At 42.4% G+C, this 13,947-nt stretch overlaps 1 protein-coding gene across 2 annotated transcripts in view; it reads left to right on the top strand.

Annotated features, from left to right (window-relative positions):
- Positions 1 to 13,947, top strand: part of LOC144500569 (protein TANC2-like) — a 1,073,639-nt gene that overhangs the window by 293,020 nt on the left and 766,672 nt on the right. For both annotated transcript variants that reach the window (XM_078223699.1, XM_078223697.1), the window contains exon 3: positions 5,213 to 5,318. In XM_078223699.1, the coding sequence (XP_078079825.1) occupies positions 5,252 to 5,318 (67 nt within the window). In that variant the 5' untranslated portion in view covers positions 5,213 to 5,251. The remainder of the gene's footprint in view (positions 1 to 5,212; positions 5,319 to 13,947) is intronic.

Raw genomic sequence — 13,947 nt, 5'->3', positions numbered from 1 at the left:
GTTGATGACATCATATAGTTGTTTCAGTGATTGTTCACCATGGTCCAAAGGAAGAAAATGTCATCGATGTATCTAGTGTATGGCATCAGTTGAAGGTCCTGTGCGCTGAAGAGCTCTTGTCCCACGAATGAATTTTTAAAAAAATTTGTTGACTCCAAAGCATGTAGTGTTATGGGAGACTGGTTGGCGGAAAGTAAGAAATATAATAGCAGAATGACATTATTCACCATTTAAACAGTGTTCTATTTAAATTGATCCAATGGTTAAATTCCAATGGCCTGCAAAGGCAAGCCAGTTCTCAAAGGTGTTAAAGTATGCACAATTCAGCATTTTATGGAAGAACTTCAATCCTTAGAACTAGTTGAAGCATATCTATTGAGAGGTCAAGAATTTTCGCAGTTTGCTGATTGTCAAAGAGTTAATGTAAAATGTTGTTGAAGTTTGGAGCTTGAAGGGCACTATGTGATGAATTTGACTCCTGCAATAACTAAATATTTGGGAAAATCCTCAGGTGGAATAAGATTAATCGGAATTGCTTTACGTAGCCTTAAAAACGCACAGCATTTCTCAGTTTAATATAGGATTGATTTAAAAGATAATCAGTCATTTTTTAAAATTCTCTTCCTGTGATGTTTTTCATGTTGTCTACCTATGTCCTTGCCTGTTGTGCCAGAGTAGTAGAATAGGCCACTGTTGTGTTAAATTCAGCCGACCAATAATGAAGTTCACCGTTGGAATTGGCAAACCTATTTTGGATCAACAATCAAAGGTTCCATCTGTTCCGATTCTCAACCCAAGTATTAAAAGATCAATCGAATTGCATTTATGCCTTGGTAAAGGCAGAATCAAACCTCTCCCCAAAAGTTGTGGGATTCTTTAGGGTTCTTAAAGAACAAGGTTGACACCCACGATGGTAAACTTTGGAACCATTCAAGGGGATACTTGGGAATGTCTCCATTTCCCAAATCTGCCTTGAGTGGGGAATGATATTTCATGTAATCATATTCCTTAAATAATTAAATGGAGTCTGATATTGTTTCTAAATTGTTTAAAGTCTAAATACACCACAGAAGAAAAACTTCTATCTGCTGTTTTGACCATTTTGGGAACTCCGTAAACATGGGGTGTGTTATAGAGGTTTACAGCATGGAAACAAGCCCTTTGGCCCAACTTGTCCATGCTGCCTCTTTTTTTAATCACTTAAGTTAGTCCCAATTGCCTGTGTTTGTCCCATAACCCTCTATACCCATCTTACCCATGTATTCCCTCTAGTTTTAGACTCCCCTATCTTTGGAAAACAATATTGACTATCTAGCTGATTTATGCCCCTCATTATTTTATAGACCTCTATAAAATCACCCTGAAGCCTCCTACGCTCCAGTGAAAAAAGTCCAGTCTATCCAGCCTCTCTTTATAACTCAAACCATCAAGTCCCGGTAGCATCCTAGTAAATCTTTTCTGCACTCTTTCTAGTTTAATAGTATCCTTTCTACAATAGGGCGACCAGAACTGTGCACAGTGTTCCAAACGTGGCCTCACCAATATCTTGTACAACTTCAAAAAGATGTCCCAACTCCTGTATTCAGTGTTCTGACCAATGAAACCAAGCATGCCGAATGCTGCCTTCACCACTCTGTCCACCTGTGACTCCACTTTCAAGGAGTTATGAACCTGTACCTCTAGATCTCTTTGTTCTATAACTCTCCCCAACGCCCTACCATTAACTGAGTAAATCCTGCCCTGGTTCGATCTACCAAAATGCATCACCTTGCATTTATCTAAATTAAACTCCACCTGCCATTCATCAGCCCACTGGCCCAATTGATCAAGATCCCTTTGCAATCCTAGATAACCTTCACTGTCCACTATGCCACCAATCTTGGTGTCATCTGCGAATTTGTTAACCATGCCTCCTAATTTCTCATCCAAATCATTAATATAAATGACAAGTAACAGTGGACCCAGCACCGATCCCTGAGACACACCGCTGATCACAGGCCTTCAGTGGCATATTGTTATATAGGATTTCCTCCCAAACTTGTCCTTTGATCGGTTTCAATGAGAAGGCTGTTGTTTTAGGATCAGAAACTGATTCATAACAAATACAATACCCCCTGATGATATAATGAACCTTGTCTGCATTTTAACTTTTACTCAGTTGCTTGGTAATGTTGTGTCCTTTGCAAGGCAGCTACTTGGCCTGTAATTAAAAATGTGTGTTTCGTACTTTTCACGGCCTCCAGACAGCTTAAAAAAAAGTATGTTACATCCATTAAAGTTTTTTTTGAAATGCAGCCCTTGTTTCAATGTAGGAAATGCGGTAACCAACACCCAGCAAATACTGACAAACAGCAATGTGATAATGACCTATTTCTGTGATGTAGATTGAAGGATAAATATTGACCAGAACATTGGTAATAACTCGCTGATTTTCTTCAAAATGGTGCAGGCTGATAAGGCCTCAGCATATCCGACATTTCAATGCTCCCTCAGTCTGCACTGAAGTCAACCTTGGTTTTTATCCTTAATCCCTGGAGTGGGATGGAATCTGGAATTTTGTGATTTAGGGGTAAGTGTACTAACAACTAAGCCACAGCTTACAAGTTGAGATTCAAATTGTCATTCACTGCATTATGCTGAAAGCTGATCTGAACGTAGTGATACTTTCACATTAATGATTCACTTTCTCGACTTGTTAATCTCAAATTTATTAAAGCTGCAGTTTTAATGGATGCACAGTTCTACAAGTGTCCTGACTTGGTGATGAAAAACAGGGACTGTCTCCCTCCATTGCATAGATTATATTAACTGTAAATATTAACAATATGTCACCACAGATGTTTTGATTTATTAACGAAAAAAAAAACTTCATGAGGGGGTGTACCAGAATGACATCCAGGTGAATATCAGTGCTGCAATTTTTCCGACGAGCAGAAGTGCCTGCCTTAGAGTCATAGAGTCATAGAGGTTTACAGCTTGGAAACAGGCCCTTCGTCCCAACTTGTCCATGCCGCCCTTTTTTTTAAAGAACAAACAAAGAACAATACAGCACAGGAACAGGCCCTTCGGCCCTCCAAGCCTGCACCGTTCATGTGCACACTAGACCATTCTTTTGTATCCCTCTATTCCCAGTCTGTTCATGTGGCTATCTAGATAAGTCTTAAACGATCCCAGCGTGTCCGCCTCAATCACCTTGCTTGGCAATGCATTCCAAGTCCCCACCACCCTCTGTGTAAAATACGTCCCCCGACATCTGTGTTGAACCTTGCTCCCCTCACCTTGAACCCGTGACCCCTTGTGTTCGTCACCTTCGACCTGGGAAAAAGCTTCCCACTGTTCACCCTATCGATGCCCTTCATAATTTTATACACCTCTATTAGGTCACCCCTCATCCTCCATCTTTCCAGGGAGAACAACCCCAGTTTACCCAATCTCTCCTCATAGCTAAGACCCTCCATACCAGGCAACATTGTGGTAAACCTTCTCTGTGCTCTCTCCAAAGCCTCCACGTCCTTCTGGTAGTGTGGCGACCAGAACTGGACGCAGTATTCCAAATGTGGCCGAACCATTGTTCTATACTGCTGCAACAACATATGCCAACTTTTATATTCTATGCCCCATCCAATAAAGGCAAGCATGCCATATGCCTTCTTGACCACCCTCTCCACCTGTGCTGCCACCTTTAAGGATCTGTGGACTTGTACACCCAGGTCCCTCTGTGTGTCTATACTCCTGATGGTTCTGCCATTTATTGTATAGCTCCCCCTTACATTAGATCTACCGAAATGCATCACTTCGCATTTATCTGGATTAAATTCCATCTGCCATTTCTCCGCCCAATGTTCCAGCCTATCTATATCCTGCTGTATTCTCTGACAATGTTCATCACTATCCGCAACTCCAGCAATCTTCTTGTCGTCCGCAAACTTACTGATCACACCAGTTACATTTTCCTCCAAATCATTTATATATATCACAAACAGCAGAGGTCCCAGCACAGAGCCCTGCGGAACACCACTAGTCACAGACCTCCAACCAGAAAAAGACCCCTCCACTGCTACTCTCTGTCTTCTATGGCTAACACAGTAAGAAGTTTAACAACACCAGGTTAAAGTCCAACAGGTTTATTTGGTAGCAAAAGCCACACAAGCTTTCGAGGCTCTGACAGAGCCTCGAAAGCTTGTGTTGTGGCTTTTGCTACCAAATAAACCTGTTGGACTTTAACCTGGTGTTGTTAAACTTCTTACTGTGTTTACCCCAGTCCAACGCCGGCATCTCCACTTCTATGGCTAAGCCAGTTCTCTACCCATCTAGCGAGCTCACCTTTTATCTTAACATAGCTACTTGCCGTTATGATACTTTCGTCCAAGATAGGAAAGCATTAAATCATTCTTTATAAGAAACCCTGCGTATATTTACTGTCAACCATGGATTAGTGAGTAGCATTCTTGCCTCGGATTCAAAGATTTGTAGATTTTGGGCTCACTGAAGACTTTGGCACAAAATTGTTGGCTGATATTCCAGAGCAATGCTGCACAGTTAGAGGTTCTGTCTTTCGATGAGACCTTGAACTGAGGCACTGTCTCCAGCATGTCCTCTAATTTCTTTGTTGTCATGCACAGCTCTTAGAAATTCTTTTGCTTGGTTTGCACGTGCTGCAAATCCTAGGAGATATCTTGTTCACAGCCTGTGTGGGAACTTTCATGTTGCTGCACAGCCATGCAACTTGGAGAGAACATTGTCCATCTTCATGCTCTGGTGGAAGTTAAAGATTCCATGGTACTATTTTGAAGAGCTGGGGAGTTATCCCCTGTGTATTAGCCAATATTTATCCTTCAAACAATATCACGAAAATCAAATTATCTCCTCAGTATCACATTGATGTTTGTAGGAGCTTCCTGTATGTATCTTTGGCTGAAGGTTTTACTGCAGTTACAATATCTGACTACACGTTATGGGTATTTTGTTAACTGGAAAGTGCTTTTGGTGATTCTGAGGTTGTGAAAAGGGCTGTTTAAATACAAGTCTTTTGTTCCTATTTTTTTCCTTTTTTTCCGACAAGTCATAAAAACAAATATAATTTTTGGTCCTTGGCCATTTTTGAAAGAACCTTTGCTTTGTGCCTGTTCCGTTAGATGCGATCAGTATCTCTCATTGCTTTAGTCTATCAAAAATGCTGTCATTGACAAAGTTCATTTGTTTTATTTGATAGAATTTGGAGTAGACGCTGACAAGCCCTGGGGGTGAAGATATGTTCCGTAACAGCCTAAAGATGCTTCTCAGCGGTGGGAAGTCTAACCGCAAGAATAGATCAAGTGGTAGGTAGTGTGTTTCATCTGTTACTAGTACACAAGCATATAAATCTAGATGCACATTTATTTGAAAATGTTTACATCCACATGCTTTGAATGAGAACTACTTTAATAGGTGAGATATTGACAGATATAGTGCACGTTAGACACAGTTGTTGAGCATATTCAAGGCTGAGATCGATTGATTTTTGGACTCCTAAGAAAATCAAGGGTTCAGTGGATCAGGCTCGTAAATGGAGTTGAGGTTGAAGTTTGGCCATGATCCTGTTGAACGGTGGGGGAAACAGGCTCTCAGGGCAGTCTGACTTCTGCTCCTATTTCTCATGATCTTAAAAGAAGATGCAGCCATTAGATCACTTGTGTATGTATCTGTATAGTGACATTGGATGTACAAGATATTAATCAAATAGACTTCCCTATAAGGTAACCAATACCTACATGCAGCCCCTTTTATTCAATCAAAATGTTAGACACCTTATTACCACACAGTAAGTGTTATATATTGGAGATCGTGTGTATGTAAATATTTAACTGAGCAATGTATTTGGAATACTGCGTCCAGTTCTGGTCGCCACACTACCAGAAGGACGTGGAGGCTTTGGAGAGAGTACAGAGGAGGTTTACCAGGATGTTGCCTGGTATGGAGGGGCTTGGTTATGAGGAGAGATTGGAGAAACTGGGGTTGTTCTCCTTGGAAAGACGGAGGATGAGGGGAGACTTAATAGAGGTGTATAAAATTATGAAAGGCATAGATAGGATGAACGGTGGGAAGCTTTTCCCCGGGTCGGTGGGGACGTTCACGAGGGTTCATAGGTTCAAGGTGAAGGGGGGGAGGTTTAACACAGATATCAGAAGGACATATTTTACACAGAGGGTCGTGGGGGCCTGGTGGGGGCCGGGCCGACAGCTCGGTGGATAGGATATTAGTATGTAGATAGGCTGGAAAATTGGGCGGGGATCCTGGATTCAGGATTCAATCCTGGAATCAGGATTCAATCCTGGACCGGGGAGCGGCGCGGGCTTGGCAGGCCGAAGGGCCTGTTCCTGTGCTGTATTGTTCTTTGTTCTTTGTATTAACCCAACATGTTGAACCAGAATTTGCTGGCAAAATAATGATGAGTTTAATGTGTAAAATCGTCAGCATTTTTTAGTGAGGAGTAGATAGCCTGTGGTAGTAAATCACCACGAATTGCTGGACTGGTCACTTTGCATCACTCCACTGCCTTGTCAAAATGGCAGCTTGATGACAACCATCCAAGGTGCAAGAAAAAGCAGAATTTGTACATGAATTACCAATTAAGCTTGGTGTAGGAAGTTTGGGCTGTTAACATTGGACACCATTTTAACATTGGGGTTTACTTTCCTGTAATGCTACTCATTCTCTCTCTCTCCCAGAAAAGAAACTGTTAAAACTGTAAAGTCCCATTTCTGCAGATAATAAACAGGTGTTGGAAATTTTTTAAACATACAACTTTTAACTTTTTTCTTACTTTGTCTCTTTTATCCTTTCAATGCACTTCCCTCCCCCTTTCTTATTTCTCTTTCTGTACCTGATTTGTCAGTGAGCTATTTCCTTTTCCATTGTACTTCTGTTTATTTCTCAATTCTGAAATCTCATGGTTTAAGGAGACAGGCTGTTGATTTACCGAGGTCCTTTATACGCCGTGGTTCTTATCATGCTGCTTTCAGCTCACACTTCCAGAAATTTGTACTGCGGTAAATTTTCAAGCTAAAAACTAAGGGAAACTAACTGAGCACGCTTCAGCAGAGTCAGGATCATTATTTCAATGGATAAGAGTTTGTTAGGAGCAGAATAAGGCCACTTTGGTGAACACTAAAATAACCATAGAATAGAATCTCTCCAGTGAAAAAGGAGGCCAATCAGCCCATCGAGTCTGCACTGACTCTTCGAAAGAGCATCCTACTCAAGTCCCCCATTTCTGTAATCCTGTGCATTTACAATGGTCAATCCACCGAACCTACATATGTTGGGACAATAAGGGGCAATTTGGAATGGCCAACCTCCCTAACCTGCAAATCTTTGGACTGTGGGAGGAAACTGGAGCACCCGGAGGAAACCCACGCAGGCACAGGGAGAACATGCAAACTCGACACAGACAGTGACCCAAAGCTGGATTTGAACCGAGTCACTGGCACTGGAAGGCAGCAGTGCTAACCACTGTGCCACCAATGCCACCCTATGGGCGACCCTATAAAGCTATGGTAAACCATAATTATAGTAATGTTTTTTCCATCTTCTAATTTTACTACCTGATTTGTATTTCTGAAATAGGATCATGTTAATTAACTTTCAGGGAAAATTTTAACAGGATTATTTTTTAAATTGACAGCTGATAGGCCATGTTTTAAGAAACAAGTTTCAACAAACACTTCTTGTGTTTGAGGATTCAATTATTACCAAGGGTGGCATGGTGGCACAGTGGTTAGCATTGCTGCTTTGCAGTGCCAGGGACCCGGTTTTAATTTCAGCCTTGGGTGACTGTCTGTGTGGAATTAGCACATGCTCCCCGTCTCTGCGTGGGTTTCCTCTGGGTGCTCCGGTTTCCTCTCACAGTCCAAAGATGTACAGGTTAGGTTGCTGGGCTATGATAAATTGCCCCTTAGTGTCAGGGGGATTAGGAGGGTAACTGTGTGGGGTTGTGGGGTTACGGGGATAGGGTCTGAGTGGGATTGTTGTTGGTGCAGGCTTGAAGGGCCAAATGGCCTCTTTCTGCACTGTAGACTCTATGAAGATTCTGTCATGGCATAAGTTATCATCTAACTGTCTCCGGAAAAGAGCACTGATGGTAGTGTTGTAAAGAGGTGAGCAGTTTGTGTGGGATTTATATACAACAGCAATGATTTTAGGACTTTGAGTGCAATTTTTGTTCCAATTTGTTCCTTATTCGTAAAATGACTTTTTATCGAATTATGATGCCATGCTCACCCTCATCAACGGTAGTGATCTATTTCTGAGTACAGGCAAGTTATTCAGTTGTGTGTGGCACCATAGATGAATTTGATTCTGTCCTCAGCCAATGTCCACATAGTTTCAAGTACATCAGGAATTGTTGGATAATGGTCAGGAATCCAATTATATTGAGGTTTAATGTAACGCACTTGTGATTAGCAATGTTAGGCTGATTTCAGCGAACTTAACGTAGTTCACAGTGCGAACGTGGGATTTCATTGTTGATTCAGCTGATCACTGCATAAACTCACTCACTCACAATGTTGATAATGAGCTTTTTTTCGATAAAATCTAATGGGGAGCAGAGAGGGCTGAAAGAAAGAAACTTCGGATATTCCAGATTTTTCGAGCACAATTTTCTAATGCAATTCAAAGTGTGAGTGGATAATTCTATTTGAACTATTTGTAAAATTGGAGAGAACTTCAGTTCACCGTTGAGCAAAAGCAGTAGCAATCTTGAACAGGAGTTTGGAAACTGAATACCTGTCTTTGAAGCCCAGCAAAAAAAATAAAGCTATGGTAAAACGTAATTATAGGCTAGTTTGAGTAAGTACACAAAAAGATCCTTAAGTACAAAACCAATGCTGTAGCACTCACCGTATGAAATGTTTGAAACACAAATTGTTTTTACTGTAAATCCAATTATTGGCTTACAGTCCAAAGTAAACTAAAATGTGAAAGCATATTCTATAGAAAAAAACCCAGTATGGACACTGTAAATTTGTCACAAAAACTAGAAATACTCAGCAGGTTGTGAAACATCTTTGAGGGTAAAACAGAGTTGACGTTTCAAGTGAACAACTTTGATCAGAATGGAAAGAAGTTAGAGACGGAATAGGTTTGAAGAAGTACAGAGGCAGGGATAGAGGGGAAGGGAGGAAAGAACAAATGATTTCTTTTCACAACCATTCAGGGAAACTTGGCGAGATGGATCTAAAACTGGCTTAGTAATAGGAGAATATTCCCTGTTTGTGAACTGAAATCCCACTCACTTGATGAAGGAGCAGTGCTCCGAAAGCTTGTGGCTTGTGCTACCAAATAAACCTTTTGGACTTTAACCTGGTGTTGTGAGACTTCTTACGATGTTTACCCCAGTCCAACGCCGGCATCTCCACATCATTAGTAAGAGGACACAAAGGGCCATCCAGTGACGGCTGTTTTAGTGACTGGAGACCGGTTGTCCAGTGGCGTGCCACAAGGTTCAGTGCTGAGACCCCATCACTTATGTATGATGATGTTGGGGGAATGAGAAGTTTGTAGGTGATGCCAAGATTGATAGGGTGGTTAATAGTGAATGAGTAGGTTACAGAAAACATAGATGGGTTGGTCAGATTGACAGAGCAGTAACAGATGGTATTTAACCCTGATAAGTGTGAGGTGATGCAATTTAGAAGAAGTAACAAGACAAGGGCATATTTAATGAATGGCAGGACACTGGGAAGATGGATCTTGGGATACTTATTCACAGATCCCTGAAGTTGGCAGAGCAGGTGAATAGGATACTTAAGTTATATGGGACAAATGCTTTTATCAGTAGTGGCATAGAGTATGAGTGAAGGAGATAATGTTGGAGTTGTATAGAGCATTGGTTAGGCCACAGCTGGAGTATAGTGCAGTTTGGCCAGCTCACTTCAGGAAGGGTGTGATTGCACTAGAGGGGATAAAGTGGAGATTCACCAGAATGGCGCTTTTGAGTTATAAGAAGAGACTGGATAGGCTTGGATTGTTTTCCCTAAATGTGGAGATGTCGGCGTGGGACTGGGGTAAACACAGTAAGAAGTTTAACAACACCAGGTTAAAGTCCAACATGTTTATTTGGTAGCAAATGCAAATGGCATTTGCTACCAAATAAACCTGTTGGACTTTAACCTGGTGTTGTTAAACTTCTTACGTTGTTTTCTCTAAAGCAGAGAAGGCTGAGGACTGGAAAATGATTCAGATGTATAAAATTATGAGGAGTATAGGCTGAGTGAATAGGGACCACCATAGTTTTAGGGTAAGGGCAGGGGATTTAGAGGGGATTTGGGAAAAAAAATCACTAATCGTGGTGGGAATCTGGAATGCACTGCCTGGGAAGGTACAACCTATAAAACGTCTTTTAGTGAGCACTTGATACATCCTAACATTCAAAGATATGGGACAAGTGGTGGAAAATGGGATGAGTGCGACTTTAGTGGTAGTTTTTGTTGGTGCAGACTCGATGGGCCGAAAGGCTTTTTCTGCCCTTATGACTGTGTGGTAGCATGGTGGTGGTCCTACCATGACAACAAGCTTCTGATGGAGTAGACAAGGCAGGAAGGCGAACCTCAGCAACGCTTAAGCAAAAGAGTTTGGTGCCATGCTTAATTTTGGGACAGGAGGACATTGTTCCTTGATGTCGAGCACCCAATGTTTGATCTGCAGGTGATTGGACCATGTTCACAGCAGTGCATGAGTAATTAGAAAGGATTCAAGCATGGTAAGTGTCAGGTTTATCATGGAATGAGGCTGACTGCAGCGCTTGTTAATACATCGTGGGGTTTAGTCATCAGGAAGTCACATAAACAAAGAACAATACAGCACAGGAACAGGCCCTTTGGCCCTCCAAGCCCATGCCGCTCCCTGGTCCAAACTAGACCATTCTTTTGTATCCCTCCATTCCCACTCCGTTCATGTGGCTATCTAGATAAGTCTTAAACGTTCCCAGTGTGTCCGCCTCCACCAGCTTGCCAGGCAGCGCATTCCAGGCCCCCACCATCCTCTGTGTAAAATACGTCCTTCTGATATCCGTGTTAAACCTCCCCCCCCCCCCCCCCCCCCCCACCTTGAACCTATGACCCCTCGTGAACGTCACCACCGACCTGGGAAAAAGCTTCCCACCGTTCACCCTATCTATGCCTTTCATAATTTTATACACCTCTATTAGGTCACCCCTCATCCTCCGTCTTTCCAGTGATAACAACCCCAGTTTACCCAATCTCTCCTCATAACTAAGCTCTTCCAAACCAGGCAACATCCTGGTAAACCTCCTCTGCACTCTCTCTAAAGCCTCCACATCCTTCCGGTAGTGTGGCGACCAGAACTGGGCGCAGTATTCCAAATGCGGCCAAACCAACGTTCTATACAACTGCAACATCAGACCCCAACTTTTATACTCTATGCCCCGTCCTATAAAGGCATATGCCATATGCCTTATTCACTACCTTCTCCACCTGTGACGTCACCTTCAAGGATCTGTGGACTTGCACACGCAGGTCCCTCTGCGTATCTACACCCTTTATGGTTCTGCCATTTATCGTATAGCTCCCCCCTACGTTAGTTCTACCAAAATGCATCACTCCGCATTTATCTGGATTGAACTCCATCTGCCATTTCTTTGCCCAAATTTCCAGCCTATCTGTAGCCTCTGACAATGTTCCTCACTAGCTGCAAGTCCAGCCATTTTCGTGTCATCCGCAAACTTACTGATCACCCCAGTTACACCTTCTTCCAGATCGTTTATATAAATCACAAACAGCAGAGGTCCCAATACAGAGCCCTTCGGAACACCACTAATCACAGGCATCCAGCCGGAAAAAGACCCTTCCACTACCACCCTCTGTCTTCTGTGACCAAGCCAGTTCTCCACCCATCTAGCCACCTCCCCCTTTATCCCATGAGATCCAACCTTTTGCACCAACCTACCATGAAGGACTTTGTCCAACGCTTTACTAAAGTCCATATCGACGACATCCACGGCCCTTCCCTCGTCAACCATTCTAGCCACTTCTTCAAAAAACTCCACCAGGATAGTGAGGCAGGACCTCCCTCTCTCAAAACCATGCTGACTATCGTTAATGAGTTTATTCCTTTCTAAATGCGCATACATCCTATCTCTAAGAATCCTCTCCAACAACTTCCCGACCACGGACGTCAAGCTCACCGGCCTATAATTACCCGGGTTATCCTTCCTACCCTTCTTAAATAACGGGACCACATTAGCTATCCTCCAATCCTCTGGGACCTCACCTGTGTTCAAATTAATGTCAATAATTCTCTTGTATTGCATGAGATGCTTTGCTTAGGTCTCTCTTAGATTCATTGTTTTATACCTATTATCTTTCCAAAATGTTGCTTTGGTTTCCACCCTTTCTTGGCAAGGGTGGGGATTATTGTGCTTTTAATATCCCACATACAAGGAAACACACACAGTATTTTCAAGCAAACAAAATACTATATGATTTCCAGCATTTTCTGTTTTGACTTTAACAATTGTCAAAACAGAAAATGCTGGAAATCATATAGTATTTTGTTTGCTTGAAAATACTGTGTGTGTTTCATTGAACCAGATGGAGAGAGGAATTGAATTTATGTTTCACGTTGATGACTAGTTCTGATGAAAAATCATTTTCCTGAAAAGTTAGCCCTGATTCTCTGTCTCCACATATGCTGTAAGAAGTCTCACAACACCAAGTCCAACGATGTGCAGGTTAGGTTGATTGGCCATGCCAAAATTGCCCCTTAGTGTCCTGGGATGTGTAGATTAGAGGGATAAGTGGGTAAAATATGTAGGGATATGGGGGTAGGGCCTGGGTGGGATTGTGGTCGGTGCAGACTCGATGGGCTGAATGGCCTCTTTATGTACTGTCGGGTTTCTATGTTTCTATGTAAAGTCCAACAGGTTTATTTGGTAGCAAAAGCCACGAGCTTTCGGAGTGCTTGCTTCCCTTGTGGGTCAACCCACAGAACATGGACTGCAGCGATTCAAGGCGGCGGCTCACCACCACCTTCTCAAGGGCAGCTAGGGATGGGCAATAAATGCTGGCCTGCCAGCGATGCCCATGTCCCACAAATGAATAAAAAAAATAATTTATCCAAATTATACTGCATCTGCCATTGATTCACCCAACCTGTCCAGATCATGCTGAAGGATCTCAGCATCTTTGTCACAGTTCACCCTCCCACCCAACTTAACATCATCTGCAAACTCAGATGTTACATTTTGTTCCCTCATCCAAATCATTGATATATATTGTGAATAGCTGGGGTCCCAGCACTGATCCCTGTGGCACCCCACTAGTTACTGCCTGCCAATTTGAAAAGTCCCCATTAATTCCTACTCTTTGTTTCCTCTCTGCCAACCAGTTTTCTACCCATCTCAATACACTTCCCCCAATCTCATGCGCTTTAATCTTGCGCAATAATCTTTTATGTGGGACTATGTCAAACACTTTCTAAAAGTCCAAATATACCACAGCGACTGGCTCCCCCTTGTCAACTCTACAAGTTACATCTTCAAAGAATTCCAACAGATTTGTCAAGCATGATTTCCCCTTCAAAAATCCATTCAGACTCTGTCTGATCCTGCCACTGCTTTCTAAATGCTCCGCTATAAAGTCCTTGATAAGAGATTCGCGAATTTTCCTCATTACCGATGTTGGGCGTATTGGTCTATAATTCCCCGTTTTCTCTCCATCTCCCTTTTTGAATATTCGAGTGACATTAGCTACCCTCCAATCTGCAGGGACCGTTCCAGAGTCTATAGAATCCCGGAAGATGACCACCAATGCATCTGCTATTTCTGGAGTCACTTCCTTAAGTACTCGAGGATGTAGATTATCAGGCCCTGGGGACTTATCCACCTTCAATCCCTTCAATTTTCCCAGCACCATTTCTCTACTAATATTGATCTCCCTCAGTTCTTCC

This window comes from Mustelus asterias, chromosome 11 (genome assembly GCF_964213995.1).
Source record: "Mustelus asterias chromosome 11, sMusAst1.hap1.1, whole genome shotgun sequence".
NCBI lineage: Eukaryota > Metazoa > Chordata > Chondrichthyes > Carcharhiniformes > Triakidae > Mustelus > Mustelus asterias.
This window is presented reverse-complemented; position numbering and strand designations above follow the sequence as displayed.